The following is a 17,841-nucleotide window of genomic DNA, read 5'->3' on the forward strand; positions in this document are numbered from 1 at the left end:
AAAATATAACATGAAGCACTGTGTTCAATGTATAAGATAAATACTTAAAGTTTTACCGGTAATCACTGACAATTGTGCATCTTTTGAGAGTAGAAAATAAGTGGGAGAGTGTTGTGTGATGGATAGTGTGGGCCAAAGAGTCTCCTGACTGAACCACCACCCTTCTATTCCTAGCAAAAGAGCTCAAGCTGGGTGTGTGACCAACTTCCTCAGCTCTACACGGAGTTATGTGTAATATTGTGACTAGGGGAAGATGGAAAGGGACACCAGGGTTCAGGCGATCCTTTCCTACACATTCCTTCTTCCTTCTCACAGACTATAGCTTGGCTGTGACATGACTCAACCATAGAATGAGTCCAAGCCCTAGAGAATGGCAGAGCTATAGAATAAGAGCAACCTGCCACAAAACAGCCCTTCTCATGGACTATTACTTGGGGTGGGGTGGGCTTCTTTATCCCTTACATCCCATTTTGGATGGAGCTTTAGTTACCATAGCTTGGCCATTCACTTTAACTAAAAACTACAGGGTCCTCAAAGATCCCACGTAAGATTAAGATTTTACTTGAAAACCACAGAGATCTAATAATGAGTATGGACTGTGGGATGCAGGAGGGTCTCAACAAGTGCATTTTAACCTAAGGGAGAGAAGTTTGCCAAGAGTCTCACAGGCTTGATGTCTGGGGAGAGCCAGGAAAACAACAGCAGCAACAACAACACAAACAGCAACACAATCCTGTGGAATTCATCTTTAAGTAGGGTGGGCATCACCTGCCTGAAATGCTCAGCACTAGAAGGACTTCAGGTGAGTTAGACTAACAGCATAGTCTGCTCACGGGACACTCTTATTCCAAGTCTCAAATGGCACGAAAGCCAAAACTTTTAGAGCTTGGTTAGTAGCTCAGAAGCATTTGGATTTCAGATTTTTTTTTTCAGTCAGGGTATTCAAAGTGCTGTCACTGCACATTGCACATTACTGTAAAACATCATATGTCTTACAGTAGAAAAAGCTGCATGTGGTTTATTTACAGCACTTACAAGATTTTAAAGAAGAATATTTGAAAGCTACTGGACTTTTCGCCACACAGGCTAACATAAAAACAAAATCCCTACATTGGGATTATAATATATATTATATTATTATATGGATTATAATTATATAAAAATAAAATGCAGACATCATTATGACAGGAGGAAAAGTGCCCCACTTCCTCAATGGAGGTACAAACCAGTCCTTTAGCAGGTAAGCTCTACCAGGTGATTCTTGGTGGTGTAGGTAGCATGTAATTTCTTATTTATGAAAATTTGAGCAGATATGATTAAAAAAAATCCATAGAGATATATAGGCTTGACCCAACCCAGGGAGGCAAAAATGGACCCAACAGGACAAATCTAGTGTCTTTATCTGTGAAAACATGTTTTTTGTTTTGTTTTGTTTTGAGACAGGGTCCTTCTATGTAGCCCAGTTGGCCTGGAATTTACTCTGTAGCCCCTGCTGGCCTCAAACTTGTGTTTCTCCTGCTTCAGCTTCCCAGATGCTAGGATTACAAGTGTGCACCAGCATACCTGGGCTTACATTTTACCTATAATGCCTCAGTGGTAAAGCCCATGTGCTGTTATAAAATATTCACCACTCAAAGAATTTGGAAGGACCATATTTTGAATAAAAGGTATTCCTCTGTTTTCTGGTCTTCGTGAAGGGATTATTAAGTTGGTAATCTTGGAGAAACACTGGCAGCTACTCTCCATCCTTTAGTTTCTTCCATCAGAGGGCAAGCAGCACATCAGGTCATTCCATATCAACAGTCAGATAGCAACTAGGCAAGGGTAGAGTCACCAACCTGAGATGTCATCTGTGGGCACTGTCCCTAAAGTGGCAGTGGCATCATCCTAGGTCTAGGCAAGGGTTTAGTGGGAGGCTGCCCAAACTTCCAGCATCAGAAGTCTGTCCCATCCAATAAGGAGAGAACACTCATGTTGGTAGCTAAGGGGTAGATCTTAGGTTTCAGCATCCATGTTCTATGCCCCAGGCTCTAGAAACTAACCTCCCAGAGTGCATTGCCGTACTTCTTTCATTTGGGGCAGCCCTGCTCCCTACAGGCAGAGGCAACACTCTACATCCCAGCCTGTCCAGCTAACAATGACATGGAGTTGACTTTTGCAGCTGTGCTGAGCTGAGCACAGCTCTGGTCTGCATCCTCAACATGGGTCTCTGCTCTCACAGGCTGGGTATCAGGATTCTTGTTGGCTAGCTGATATGATCTCTGTACTTGTTAGAGCTGACATTAAACACCCATCTCATTTTGATCCTCTGCCTTCAAAATATTCCTTTGCTGGTGTACTTTGACTCACTCTTCAATACAACCTTTGCTAGGCAACCCAGAATCTACCAGAATGTGAAAGTCTAATTTTTAATCTTGAACTCTTCTGCCCTTTCTAACTCACCATTTACTAGCCAAGGTGAGCTGTTATAAGGTTTTTTTACTCTGTTCACCTTACCCCAGTTTGTCCACCCTAATTCAAAGTCTTTACCTATTTCTAATAGCTTCAGAGATGGCTTGTTACCTTCTTAACATTTCTCTTCCTTCTGAGAGCTTTTTTCTCCCTTGCTTCTTGTCTCTTTTACAGACATCATTCTGTTTTTTCCCCCACTTTGCCTGGTAACTTCAAACCCTCTGTGTTCCCCAAAAATCACAGAGCTAGAACATGTGAAGCTTGAAGGCACAGGACATCCCCCCATCTGCCCACAAGTCAACTGTAGAGGAAGCTGTCCTTAGGAGCCATTTCCCATGGCTCCAGCTTCAGCCACTTCTCTCCTGAACCTTGAGTTTGATGGAGTAGTCATTTTGATTTTGCTATGGTCCTTATGATCTTACAGCCTGGTGTGTCCTGTGACATTTGAGTCACAGTTGTTTTTCTTTTGCACCACCCTTTGCTAGTTTACTCTGTATCACTTATAAAATACCCCAGCACTTTGGCAAACCTCAACTACACTTCACTTTAATACAGCACTGGATGCTGCTGCTATCTGCCCAGTCATGGCCCATTGCAATCCGTTGATAGTCACCAGTGTTTTCCAGTAGATATTTGAGAGAGCACTCGATGGCCAGAAAGAATCCATCCAACAACATGGAATCAATGTAGTTAACATAAGTCTTCCAGATGCCAGATGCTGGGTCTGCTGCAAACAGAACCAGGTTTTCCTACAAGAGAAATAAGAAAGGGTGTAAGCCATATTTAACAACACAGGAGAACCGGCAAAATCATTGCCAATAGGAACACACACAAACAAAGCTCTCTGCAAAGAGTTTGCAGTTGCATGTCCTCACAGTCTGTTCTGTCAAATGGGGAAGCCACTGATTAAGAGGAACATAAAATCAGTTCAGTGAAGGAGATTGGGGTCTTGTCTGTCCCCTGAGGATGGAGGATAGGATCTGGCTCGATTCTCAGGAGGAATGCAGCACATGTGTACTTTGCCAACTCTCACTGCTCATACTGCTGAGGGAGAGCATCAGAGGAGGAGGTGGGGTAGGCAGAAGGATGACTAGAATTCAGGGCTGCAAAGCATTTCCTGGATAATCCTTAGAAATGGGCTGTGCCCTATGGTTGGCATTTGATATTGATTAAAGGCCTTACATCATCACACTGAGTAATTTAGAAAACAAACTATACAAGAAATCTTCTCTCTCTCTCTCTCTCTCTCTCTCTCTCTCTCTCTCTCTCTCTCCTTTCTCTCTCCCCTTTCTCTTTTCTCGACCTAGGGTACCCTGAGTATCACCATGGTAACAAGGTTTGGACATCAAGGAAAGGAAACCTAAGTGTTCAATGATGCTCAGCACAGACATCCATCTGCTTTTCATCATTTTCATTAAGACTTTACAGCCTCTTTCCAGGGAGCTGATGTTTTCAGAGAAGGCAGTAGGTAGCCCGGGGAGGTGACTCTCTTAAATGGCTCACACTTATTCCTTTAGGAAACACTGCCACATTACAGATCCTGCTGGAGCTTAATGATTTCACGATCCTGCTTTTAAGTGACACGACTCTAAAATTTTTAAGATGCATTACCAACGCCTTTACATCCTAAGTAGATTTAAGGTTTTCTTAATGACTCTAAGCCTATCATTATGCAAATTGTAATACGTGATGATGTGCAGTGGCTTGCAGGTGTTAAGATGTATGTTTCTACACTAAGTAACGGTTAGGCTTATTTTATGTGACAAACTTCTGTTTCACACAAAAAAAAGTCAGGCTTAGAAAATGGAGTAGATTTTGGGTTAGACAAGACCATTGTAGTTGTAAAACAAACAATGAACAAGTAATCCAAGTATGTTTTGCATACACCTGCAATCCTAATTCTCAGTAGGCTGAGAGAGGAGGATTATGACTTCAAGGCCAGTCTGGATTAAATAGGGAGACCCTCAAAACAAAACAACTAAGGAAATAATAACAAAATTAAATCGAAACAACTAAGGAAAGCAAAATATCTTCTCAAATCTGGTAAAAAGAAGATCCAAAGATCTTGTAAACTCCAAGTGGGGTGAGAGCAATGAAGAGCCACTCAGGCACATCATAGCCAAATTGAAAACTGAGAAAGGATTAAGCAGCCATCTATTAAAAGCAACTTGAAAAGAGGCAATATATCCCAGAGAAAACAAAGATACAATTAAGGCTTGCTTCTTTTGGAACACAGTGTGGGCATGAAAGCCAAGCCACAACATATGAAATAAAACAAGACTGCACAGGATTCTGTATGCAGTGAAAGTGCTCAACTTGCTCTCACAGGCTCATATGGTCCAGGATCCAGCCTGTCAAACTTGAACCACTCATGTTCAGGGTGGGCTCAAACAACCACTTGAACAAAATTGCTCACATGCTTGCTCAGAGGCCAACCTGAGATAATTTCTCCTTGAAACTTTCTACCTAGGTGAATGTACATTGTGTCAAGTGGACCAGCCAAGCTAACCATCATAAGGGGGAAGGGCTGAGTAGGCCTGCCCTTTCCAAAGTCTCTACTTCTCAGGATAAAACTGAGTTGAAACCTCAATCAGCTCCTAGAAATGGAAGGCCATCATGTAAAAGCTGGAACAGCAACTGAGCTATCAATTGGATGCCGAAAATTACATGTGAATCCATAAGGTCATGGACACAGAAAAGCAGAGGGGTAGAAAGAAATAAAAGAAATAGGAACACAGCAGAAATAGAGACCATTATATCCTATCTTGCACTAAACAATCCAAGGATTCCAATTAAAAAGTAGAATTGTTACTGATAGGAACACATTTCTTGGACTGAGAAAGACAGCTCAACAGTTAAGGGCACACACAATTCTCATAGAAGACCCAAATTAGCTTCTCAGCATCCATGTCAGATGGCTCACAACCACTTGTAACTTCAGCATTTGGGACCCGGTGCTACTTCTAGACGCCATGGGCACCTGCACTAACTGGTAAATATAACAACAGACATACACATACACACATAATTTTTAAAAATCTAAGAAATTATAACTGCTTCTACTGTATACTGGTTACAAAGGGGACATTTTTGAATATAGAGAAATCAATAGGTTGAAGGTAGAAGTGTGGGAAGATGGATAATGCTAAAATAATAGAAATAATGAATTGGGAAGGAAAAGTTACATTATTATCAGAAGAAGGCAGACTTCAAGATGAAGGAGTATTATTGGACATCAAGAGGGACTTTCACCATGATGGTTCAGTCAGTCCATCAGGGAGTTATGATAATTGTAAATTATAAGTGAGCTTGTGCCAACAGAGCTCCTACCCGTGATGAAAAATTTGACAGGACTAAAGGATTAAATGGACACATCTAAAATCACAGAGATTTTGTTTGTTTGTTTGTTTTTCAAGACAGGGTTTCTCTATGTAACTTTGTGCCTTTCCTGGAACTCACTTGGTAGCCCAGGCTGGCCTCGAACTCACAGAGATCTGCCTGGCTCTGCTTCCCGAGTGCTGGGATTAAAGGCGTGTGCCACCACCACCACCACCACCACCACCACCACCACCACCACCACCACCACCACCACCACCACCACCACCACCACCCAGGCAATCACAGAGATTTTAATAGTCCACCTCCAGTTGATTGAACAGATAGATCAACAAGGCCAGAAGGCATTCTGGAGCTCCTGACAGTACCATTACATCTCTAATTCAAAGAATGCCATACCCAACAACAGAAGCACAGACAGACTGTAGGTTGGAATGTAGAACAAGTCTCAGTTAATTCTGAGCATCTCTCTGACCACAGAGTGAAAATTCCATTAAGATATGCAGAGAAGCCCCAGATGTAAGGAGGTTAGAAAACATACTCTGAAATGACCAATGGGTTAACAAAGTGGCCCAGGGGAAACACTGAAGTGAATGGTGAGGTGAGGCGGGTTAGGACTGTGGCTTGGAACCAACACACTGCCAAAGGGCTATCATCAAAGGAAGAAAGAGAGTTCTAACATCAAGACCCTAAATTTCTATTCCAGCAGTCTATTTAAAAAAGATAAATGAATACATCCTAAAATTACTAAATCTGGGACCAAAAGATATAAAAAAAAATAAAGTAAGAATGTTTATCCTTAAATGGCATAATTTAGGCAATTATCTCCTTCATTTAACTGGTCATCATTAGCATTCATGTCTGGACATCTTAATTGTGTCTCAACCAGAACCTTTGTAAAATGGTGATGTATTCCTGACATGAGTCAACCTGTCAATGTCCATGACTTTTTCAGTAGGGTTGGGGTGGGTGGCCATTTATATTCCAATATTCACAGAGAAGCTTTAGTTGTTGATGGGGGAACATGAGGCTGTCCTGGCCACACCACAGGACAAAAAGCCTTGCTGTATGAGCTGTGGCACTGTGAATTCTTTCTTTTTCTGATCAAAGACAGGGATGCCATGGCACTCTCTTATCTCTCAGAGCTCTTTAAAGATAGGTCATAAGGATAATGCGGTAAAGCCACACCAGGCTGCATGGGCCTGGTTAGCACAGTGGATGATTTAGGATTCTGCTTTGCCATCTCCTTCTAGTTTGAGGGTTTAGGGGTAAGACGTGAGTTAATTTTGACAGTGTTGATACTGACACATTGATTTGGGGCTCCTGTTATCTGTTAGCTCTAGTTATTTTACTGTTTAAGTTTTATTCTTGCCTGCAGAAGACACAGCATCTATTGATTATTCTAATGCACAGATTCCTTTTTAGCATTCAAATGCCCTTCTTGGTACTGTGTATAAGAAGCTGGTTGTTACCTGAACAAGAGTGTGAATCTTAAGGCCAGATTCCCTGATGAGGCTGTAATATTTTTCCATGCGATCCTGCTGATCATCCAGAGAAAGGGGACATTCTTTTTTCCCATCTTTTCTCTTAAATATTGGTGACACCCATGTTTTCATGATGTTCTGAATCTCTTCTACGTTGTCTTTTGTCTTCTGAATTCTTTGTTCCAGGTCACGAATGCTATTGGTTATTTGCATGACATAATCCCAAGTGCCTGCTCCCCAAAAGAAAGAGAATTAACTGAAATGGCATATGGTGGTGGCCAAGCTGAAGGGCTGTGTGCTATGAATGATGGGAGTTTATGCCTGTAGGCTTTAGGAGACTTTTCTGGTTTTTCTGAAGTAACCTTTTCTTTTTCAGGTTACTTCACTACCAGCAGAGTTCATTCCTTCCTGGTTGTATCAAAAAGCCAACCCTTCCCATAATTCTGATTTATACAGTAAGACAAACAAGAAGGTACTTAGCTATCATGCACATAGGGATTATCATAGTTGCTAGGGAATACCAGAGAAATTTGATTATTGTATTTGAACTAATCACATTTTGATTATAATAATTTGCAAAGTGCTGTGTGTTGAAAATGCTATTCCTTTTCATATATTGGGTAAAGTCCTAACATGTTTAATGGAATATTCTAAGGATTTCACCAGTTAACTATGATCTTCTTTTTGAACTCTAAGTTTTCTGGGGACCTTGATTTTAATTGTCTTCCCTGTTCTATAATTTTTTTGCACTTCAGATTAAACTTTATAATGGATTTAAAAATCATGGCCAGTCTTACATGATTTGGGTTGTATATATTGCTCCCCCAACAAATGTATCTGAAAAGAGGCCGGGTTTGTGTTTCCAACTCAAATCAGGTTATGAGTGGGTAGTAAAGGATTTTTTAACTTCATTGGGTCCTCTCACATTCTCTTCTGACTGAAGATTGTTCTCTGTTACCTTCTGTTTTCCAGCTCAGTGTCTCCTCTGCAGCTCTCAGACGGAGATCAATATTTTGCAGTTCTTCCTCTACGAGTGGAAATTCCACCTCAAGCAGAGTTTTCATAACCTTGTTGTACCAATTTGCCATCATCTCCAAGTTGGCCACGAGCTGCCGATAGAATTCCCTGGAGGAGAACATGGTTGCCGCTGTCTCGGGAACACGTTTCACTTCAGTGGGCTGAAGATAGCTCATTTCTTTCAACACTGATATCAGCTGAGGGAAGAGGCAAACACAAGTGGCATTTGCTCAGGGTCAGCAAGAAGAAAGCAGCCGCGTCCAGGAAGGACCCAAGAATTTCCAGGGCCTACAGGCCTTGGGCCTCTTGTTAACGTCTGTTCCCATCAGTTCCTGGCATACAGCTTCAGGGAAGGAAGAGTAAGTGTTCAGAAGGAAGATAACTTGGAGGATGGCAAGATGACCAGAAGTGTAAAATGGAAGAGCAAGAAGAGGAGACACTGAGAAAGGAGTCACTGGCCACAGGGAGAGGCCTCTGCTTCCTGAGCTCGGAGTATGTGGCTACTGAGAAGAGGCCCTGCTACCAGCCAGCCACCTGGGGATGGATCGCCTGCTTGAATACCCCACAGGCATGCAGAGATTAAACATCTAAACTTCGGTATTTTCGTCATGCATACACCCACAGAGAAGCTACTCAGGTTGAGAGAAGCCCATGCCAAGGCTGTCACATGGACTCAGATAGAATAGCCCAGAACTTCTGTTACCCTGATCTGATATTTCTTGTATTCTAATACACTAGGAGTCGAGGAAAGCAGTCACCCAGGTCCCCTGAACTTCTGTGAGCCCCTAGGTTTATTGGAAATGCAAAAATGAAAAGCCCAGAAGACGAGACCTTAGGAAACACAGAGAGGTCCTGACAGGATATGAGCACAGGGGACAAAACAGGTACAGAGCTCGAAGTCCTCCCCACCTCCTCAGATAAAAGCACCAGCCACTAGCTTGGCTCTTCACTGCTGACCTCCAGCCAGCCCTACTGAGAAGAGTACTAGCCAGGCCTACTGAGAGTACCAGCCAGCCCTACTGAGAGCACTAGCCAGCTCTACTGAGAGTAACAGCCAGTCCTACTGAGAGTAACAGCTGTTCTACCAAGAGTATCAGCCAACCCTATTGAGAGTATCAGCCAGCCCAACTGCAAGTACCAGCCAGCCCTACGGAGAGCACCAGTCAGCCCTACTGAGAGCACCAGCCAGCCCAAACTGAGAGTACCAGCCAGCCCTACTGAGAACACCAGCCAGTCCTACTGAGAACACCAGCCAGTCCTACTGAGAACACCAGCCAGCCCTACTGAGAGCACCAGCCAGCCCTACTGAGAGCACCAGCCAGCCCTACTGAGAGCACCAGCCAGCCCTATTGAGAGCAGGGCAAACTAGCTATTCATTGGGAAAATGAACTCTGTTTCCTATTTACTTTGAAGCATGATCAAGATGAATATTAAAATCTTCAATGTAAAAATCAAAAGCAAAATATATGAGGTAGGGCAGACTGTTCTAAACAAAACCACAACATAAGACATAAAACTATATGCATAAAATATGAGACAGGCAATAAAATGACAAGCTAGAGCAATATCTGAAGATTAGATAGGTAGGTAGATAGATAGATAGATAGATAGATAGATAGATAGATAGATAGATAGATAGATAGATAGATAGATAGATAGATAAACAGACAGAGATAGGTAGTCTCACGGAGTCTAGGCTGACCACCAACCCTCTACATAGCTGAGGATAGCTTTGAACTATTAATCCCCTTTCTTCTACCTCCTGAGTGCTAGGATTACAGGTACCACCACCCTCAACTTTCTTTATTTCTCATTATCTGGGAACTATTCCCCAAATACCCTAACAAATTACCAGGAAAGGAGAATACTTCTACTAAAGAATGGTTCATAGATGTATACAAAAAAAGAACAAGCCATTCACAAGAAATACAAAGTCACAATGAGAACATGCTAGATGCCTACCTTTACCAGTAATCAAATGTATGCACATTGATGAGGAGCTGCTTTTGAATCAATAGTCTGGAAACTACATTAAGAAACAGAATGTGTCTTATTGACAGGAGAAGGACCAAGTTCTGTCTTTCTGGAGGACAAGACGATAATCTTCATTAAGTGTCAAAATGTGAATGTGCTTTAGGTAGCATGAGTGACATCTCCAACATGGACCCATTAGTTGGTACTCATTGCCCCTCCAAGTTTTATAAAACATAATGTTGTCAAGGGGATGAAATCACCCTTAGTTGAGAACCTTTGATCAGGTCTTTCCCTGCAGGACCTTTCTTTGGGATTTTTCGTATGCTGTCTAGTAAGACAGATTTTTACATATTGAGACTCTGATTCTCAGCTAGATTGTGGGTTCCTTGAAGACAGAACAAAGCCATATCACGGTCTTAGTGACAACTCTAACATGTACTTCAGACCCTGCCCAAGGAGTAAACATTTGGCTGGGCGGTGGTGGCGCATGCCTTTAATCCCAGTACTCAGGAGGCAGAGGCAGGCGGATCTCTGTGAGTTCGAGGCCAGCCTGGGCTACAGAGTGAGTTCCAGGAAAGGTGCAAAGCTGCACAGAGAAACCCTGTCTCGAAAAACCAAACCAACCAACCAAACAAACAATAAGAAGCAAGTGTTTGAGGTAGGTTATAAAGGTTTAGTACTAAATGAGCAAAGATACTTCACAATGCACTCAAGAGCATATAATGATGACTTGGTCATTGACAGAGCATATACAACCACAGCCCCATAAGTTCACATTATATAGTAACATCATAGCTTTCTTCACTTGTATACACACTTTATGATGCTTTCACAATGGCAAAGTCATTTAGCAATGTATTTCTGAGGAAGTATCTCTGTCATTATGCAACTCACATCTGATTCCCTGTTGTGCAAAATCAAATACATTGGTCAACCATAGAGAAAGATCATGAACATGGATAACTTATGAAAATACTACAACTGAGGATTCATTCCACATATACACAAGAAAGTGCAGGGCATGAGTTCTTTTAAGTAGTTTTTGAAATTCTTTTAAAAAGCCTCTTGACCCTTGAAATCAGCAGTTAAGTGAGTGCTTCTTGAACCCCAATGGAAGTTGCTGTCACCCAGCTGACCTGTGGGCTAAAGTTGACAGAGAGTTGTTTTGTGTTGGGGTCACGATGCAGAAGTGGAAGGGAGAGATTGTACTGTGACTTCTCAGATACCGTCTGACACCAGTCCTCATAAAGTCTTCTCTCATACCTGCAGCAATCAGAGACAACAGCCACCTCATAAACACCCTGCAAACCTCCAGATCCTGGTTCTCCTCTGTAATACAAATTGGAGAAGCAACCAGTGTCTGATCCAGCCAGGATGAGTCAACACCTTCAGGCACCCACTGGTCTGACTGCAGGTACCACTGCAATCAGAGGAGAATAAGAAGATTCCATATGATCTTTGGAGGTGAGATGGAAAGTCATGATTAGCTCCAGAGACATAGAGAGAAGATATTGGTAACAACGGCTCTCCCACTAACCTTCAAGGAGCGCATGGAATTCATTTTTCAATCATCACACATTGACCTGACACATGCCATGTACTGAGCTTGGAGAATAAATCAATGAATTAATAACTCAAGATAAATAGAACTAATGGTGGGGACCACAGGAAGATTACCATAATACAGTGCAGCAAAATCAATCTTAGAGAGTTATAGTGGGTGTCAGGCATCTGATGGTAGAAATGAGGAGCTGGAGGAGGATATGGAAGCCTCATGGGGGAGATGATGGGATGGAGCAATTCTCTATTCAATCTCATGGCTGAGCAGAGGCAGAGTGGTGATCCCCATCAAAAGGCAGTGGTGAGGTGTGGAGGTGAGAAAGCCTGACTGAACTGGAAACCAAACATGGAGGGTTCAGGTGGAAGGAAGGCTTGGGGGACAATGGGAACCTCTGAGAGGTTTTTAGTTGTTGGGGATATGGTGACATTATTGGATTTGACCACCAAGAGACACAAATATGGAGGCAGGGAGCACTGTCAGGAAGCCACTGCGGTAGCTCAGGCTGGAGTGGATCTAGTCTTTTGAGAAGAGTCCAGTGGTGGAGACAAGGAAGAGAAGACACACTTAAGATACGTACAGAGTAAAAGGGTAGATGTGTGGGCTCCTGGCGGACGGGGGTGCCGCCAGTTCATTTGTCTGACCCAGACGGCACGCAGTATCAGAACCTGAGCTTTTGTGCCCATGCCCTACTCTCCAGAATCAGGAGAAAGAACAGTGGCCGAGGCAGAAGGCAGGACCTTGCTGGAGGAGGTGCTTGTAGACCCTGAACTTCTAAAAGATCCACTGGGCTTCAGAGTAGGAACAATTATAGGCCCGTGTGCAATCTTACACTTTCTCCCTAAAAGGACTGAAGACATATTTCCAGACCTACTTTCACTCCTTGCAGTATAAACTACTGCTTTCTGTTCACAGAGCAGTGACTGCCATTCCAGGCCTCTCAGAGCACCATGTGTGCCCTCCCACACCTCTCCACAAGGTCCACAGACCCAGGAAAGTGACACTGGGAACGTATTTGTGTCCAGACTAGAGCCACATCTCCCCACCCCCAGACTTGTTTTCAAGGCCCAGGAATGCTGTACTCACAAATAGCTCAGCTATAACATAAACCATGCAACAATTTCAGAGCTGATAAGGGAACATGCCCTATGAACAGCAAAGGCACGGAGTGTGAGGTGGGGCAATCTGTGGGATGACGCAATTGCAGGAGTGGCTTACTTTTCTAACAGTGAGAGCAAATCTTCGTATTTTTGTATCATTCGCTTTCCTTCAGCCGATTGCAAGCACCTATCAGTTCATAAGAAAGGGGGAGAAAAACAAAAGATACATAATGAGAAGAAGCCCACACTACGATCAATGAATAAACTGCAGTCTACAGAGAAGGTATCGATAATTGGGAGACTGAGGCAGGAGAATCATGCGTCTCAGCCCAGCTTGGGCTACAGACAGGGATCCTTTGTATCTCAAGAAGTAAAATGACAACAAAAACCAAACAAATAAGATTTGGGACAGTTTCCTAGGCTGGTTTTCAAAGGGCCTTGAAAGAGATTGCATTCTCTCCCTGAACATCCTCCACAGGCCACTAGGGGGCATCTGCACTTCCTAAAGTTCCAGGCAGTTCCCCCAGAGGACAGGGACAGTGTGCTCTCTATTGCCTGTGGGCTCCACCAACTGCTCTCCTGGCTAAGCTGGTCCGTATATACACCAGATAATGGAGGTTTCACAAAATATGAATAAAAAGAAAGCTGAGGGAGTAAAACATTCTAGGTGGTATTGTTTTCTGTGTATAAAGAAAAAAATACCCATATAACATTAATAACATTACATGTATGCATATGTGTGCATTCTATATAGGCAATAGATAAAGGATGATAGACATACAGAGGGGGACAGAGAGAGACAGATACAGGGACAGGAACACAGTGACTCCCTTTTCCTAGACAAGACCAATAGGGGAGTTTCTGAAATCCATCTAGGACACTTGATCAGAAACACTGCTACTGTTTGACATGTTTAAATGAGTCCCTAGCCACCTCTAACCTCCTAAAGTATATATACACATGCAATGCAACACACACACACACACACACACACACACACACACACACACACACACACACACATGCACCTGCTCACAGAAACACTTCACAAACCCTGTATTCTCACATATGCATGCAGAGGCTTTTGCCAGGATGCTGAGGATGGCAGGAGAGTAAAGGAAGTTCTGCCCTGCAACACTGCTACCCACAATGTTCCCCTCTGCTTTTGACACTGTGTAACAGTCAATAAATGTCCAGCTCCAGGGAAAATGGGTGAGGTATCTTTAGTTCTCAAATACCTTCACACTAATTGTATGGAGTCTGTTTTTGTTTGTCCTCTTACTAGCAAAATGAGGCAGCTTATTGCTAAATCTTTAACATCTACTTTCTTCTTATGCCAGCATAGGGTTCTTCACATGATCCCTAGAGCCTTCCACAAACCCCTCACCCCTGCAGAGAAAGCACTGGATTGCTTTGTCCCCCTTCGTGCTGAATGGGCAGCTGTATCAAAGAGTGTTCCAGACTAGGCAGGTGGCTTGCCCCTCAGATTCCCTAATTCCCTCACACACTGCAGGATTTCTACAGGCCTCACAATGTCCTCATCTCAGATTCAGATCTGGAGAGACTAAGGCAGGGGTGTATATAGTTTATTTCACAGGGCATGTGTCAGGCCATGTTGCCCAGTGGGTTTGTGGGAGGTCACCAAAAGCAATGCAATGATGTTTCCACTTCACTTTGTGGTAAAAGCCTACAACATTCTCTCTCTCTCTCTCTCTCTCTCTCTCTCTCTCTCTCTCTCTCTCTCTCTCTCTCTCTCTCTCTCTCTTTGTTTGTTTTTTGGTTTTTCAAGACAGGGTTTCTCTGTGTAGTTTTGTGCCTTTCCTGGAACTCACTTGGTAGACCAGGCTGGCCTCCAACTCACAGAGATCCACCTGCCTCTGCCTCCCGAGTGCTGGGATTAAAGGCGTGCACCACCACTGCCCAGCTTATTTTATTTATATGAGTGTTCTGCATGCATATATGCCCGTGCACTGATGTCCATGGAGCCAGAAGAGACATTGGATTCCCTGACCTGAGAGCCACCTAGCACATAGTCATGTGATTTGTGGTGGAAGCCCAGAGCTAAGAACAAGCTGAGTCTGAGGACTACCGAGCCTGGGTACCTCTTAGGAGCTATGTTCCTTGCAGGATCCACTGAAGCCTCTGATACAGCCAACCAGCAGCTCATCCCCACCACCAGCCACCCAGCCCCAGAATGCTCTGTCCTTTAGCTGCTGTTCATGAGAGCATCCTTTGTACTCTCTGCACACATGTCTCAGAGTGTGCTTCCTGGGAACCAGACCTATGGCAGCTGTGCAGTTCCTATGGCAGCAAGTAGCCTTGACTCCTTCCTGCTTGACTTTTTCATTTTGTTTTAAGGGGTATGTCTGAGAGGCCTGGGGCGGGGGTGGGGGGGCTCAACGCTACTTCTGGCCAAATTCTTGATGGCTGGAGACCATTGGAAGGAACTGTGGGCTGGAAGCTGGAGACCCAGATGCCTCTCAATTATTTCTTGGCTGTCTCTAGGACCGGAGGGGAGCCATCTCCCTTCTTTTTGCCTGGTTTCTCTATCTGCAATGTTAAAAGCTTACTCAGAGCAGAGCAGATATCAGTTTCTCTCCAAGGGGAGATTGCTCATGTCAGGGCTGCTTGTCTAGCTGGTGAACCTGGAGTGGGGCAGTGACTGATCTCTACAGATGCCATGCTTCTGTCTCATATCTTGAAAGACATTTAATCTTGCTACCTGAGCCCAGGGTCTCTGTGGACGTCCCTGACTCATGCCAATGGCCAGCTTCCAAATCCTTTGCCTTTGTTGCACTTAGCAATGCCAAGTGCTTTGAACAAAAATCAAGTCCTCTACAAAGAAGGATCAGAGGAAGACTGGCTGTCCCTGGACAGGAGGCTTCCTGAACACAATGTCTCCTCTCACTCATCACTAGCAGCCAAGAGCCCTCTAAGTGGCTCAGCTTCTAGACCTAGCCGTGAAGCAGGCTCGTGCTTCCCTAAGCTGGCTACCATTAGTCACCAAGGGAGGTTGCCAAAGAAACAGGGTCCCAGCTCAGATTCAGACTTGGCTGTTGCATGAATCCTAACTGGTCTTAAAAACCCAGAGGCAGATATTGGGGTAAATGCTGAAAGATCAGAGAGACAAAGGTGCAAGCCAGAGCCACCTCTCACCTTGCCAACTCCTCAGAAAGAAACTGAGCTCCTTTCTCCTCCTGCCTGATATTCTCTCTGCCCAGCCATATCACTTCCTGTCTCAACCTTCTTAGTGTTGGGATTAAAGGCATGTGTACCTCCCAAATGCTGGGAGAAAAGGCATGAGATCCCAAGTGCTGGGATTAAAGGTGTATACCACCACTGCCTGGCCTCTATAGCTAACTAGTGGCTGGCTTTGTCCTTTGATCTTCAGGCAAGCTTTTATTTGTTAGAGCATACACAAAGTATCACCACTCTTGACAGGTGAGGCCGGCAAGCTGCATCTCTAACCCAATCTTCACATCACATTTGGGAAGCACCTGTCAATTCCCAGATGCCCAGTGGCACAGAGAGCTCTTTTCTAAGGACGTAATGTTGAGGGCTTTCTCAGAGTGTGGAGACCCTGGTTGGCTTTCCTCCAGAAATGACCGGTGGGGCAGGAGGCAGCCTATGGCAGGCTGAGCTTCAGTTAACCCCAAAGGACCCACATCTCAGCCCACATGTATTAAAATCATCACTGTTTGAGAGACAGAACCTAGTCCGGGGCTGAACATGGAATGAAGGGCAGATGGTTGTTTGTTAGGGGGCGGGGCGACAGAGGCTCAGTCAGGTGCCTCTCAAGAATCAGATACTCACGGATGTGTGATGTGTGTGAAGTTGCTGAAGGGAGCCTTGATGCGTTGCCTCAGCTCCTGCGCCCAGCGGATACCCCCAGCCATGGTGGGCATGTTCTTGTGCACGGGAGAGAACCCTGGAGACAGGAACAATTATACTGAAGAGAGGGTATGGCCCCCAGCTCCCTCCACCTCAGGAGAGCCTTCTCTGGTTACCCCTACACTGCTGCATCTATTTTCAGACTGAAGTCATCCTGGGCCCACACTGAGTCAAATGCCCTGCTGAAGAGACCCTTGTGAGAACACAATAGCTCAGAGAACATGAGCCCAGCCTAATCATCCTGATTGAACTGGTCTGGCAGCTGGTCATAATTATTTTTTAGGACATCTCAAGAAAGTTTTACATCAACACCAAGGGTTGGGATAACTGTCTTAAGCAGACATTTTCATCTCTCTGGGACTCAGTTTTCTCATTTGTAAAATGGGGGTGGCGTCTCTCTGGCTTAACGATAGTCAAGAGATTCTGTGAGAATTCAGTCAGATTGTGAATGGACAAGCCATGTGGATTATGAAATATGGCAACAGCCTATGTATTATTATCTTAGCCCATATATTCAGTTTATTTCTTCCAGTTACCACAATTTAGCAAAGGTGAGATTTCCCCTAAAGGTAAAACCACTCCACATTCAGCTTCCCTGGAAAATTAAGACTACCCACCGTCTGCTGTCCTTTCTAACTCTTGATAGGAGCTGCAAGGGGACAGTCCCTTTACCTCCCCATGAGCTCCATTGCAGAGGTATGACATCTCTGGGTTTTATGAGCTGCATACTCTATCTTACAAGTTTGAAAGTCAAGCATGAGTTTAATTTCCGTTTCACACATGTTCCTTGAGTCCTTGCTATATACAAGGCATGTATGTGGGGTCTGGGTGAGAGGCAAAATAATTAACACTGAAAGGTGGTTCCTCACAGTGTGTGAGCCACACTCCACCCAAGATGCAAAGAATGGCCACTAAAGAAGGACTGTGGCCCACAGGTCCGATGGTGGGAGAAGATGGTGTGGAGTCACACACCTGCAAAGTAACTGCCCCTTGTCACACACCTGCAAAGTGACTGCCCCTCCTGCTAGTC

General features: G+C 44.1%; 1 protein-coding gene across 1 annotated transcript in view; it reads right to left on the reverse strand.

Annotated features, from left to right (window-relative positions):
* Dnah9 (dynein axonemal heavy chain 9) overlaps positions 1–17,841 on the reverse strand; it is a 341,793-nt gene that overhangs the window by 278,026 nt on the left and 45,926 nt on the right. The window contains 6 exon segments of the mRNA XM_028869363.2: positions 3,065–3,200; positions 7,260–7,501; positions 8,230–8,485; positions 11,399–11,525; positions 13,039–13,107; positions 16,734–16,848. Coding sequence (XP_028725196.1) covers positions 3,065–3,200; positions 7,260–7,501; positions 8,230–8,485; positions 11,399–11,525; positions 13,039–13,107; positions 16,734–16,848 — 945 coding nt within the window.

This window comes from Peromyscus leucopus, chromosome 8b (assembly GCF_004664715.2).
Source record: "Peromyscus leucopus breed LL Stock chromosome 8b, UCI_PerLeu_2.1, whole genome shotgun sequence".
NCBI lineage: Eukaryota > Metazoa > Chordata > Mammalia > Rodentia > Cricetidae > Peromyscus > Peromyscus leucopus.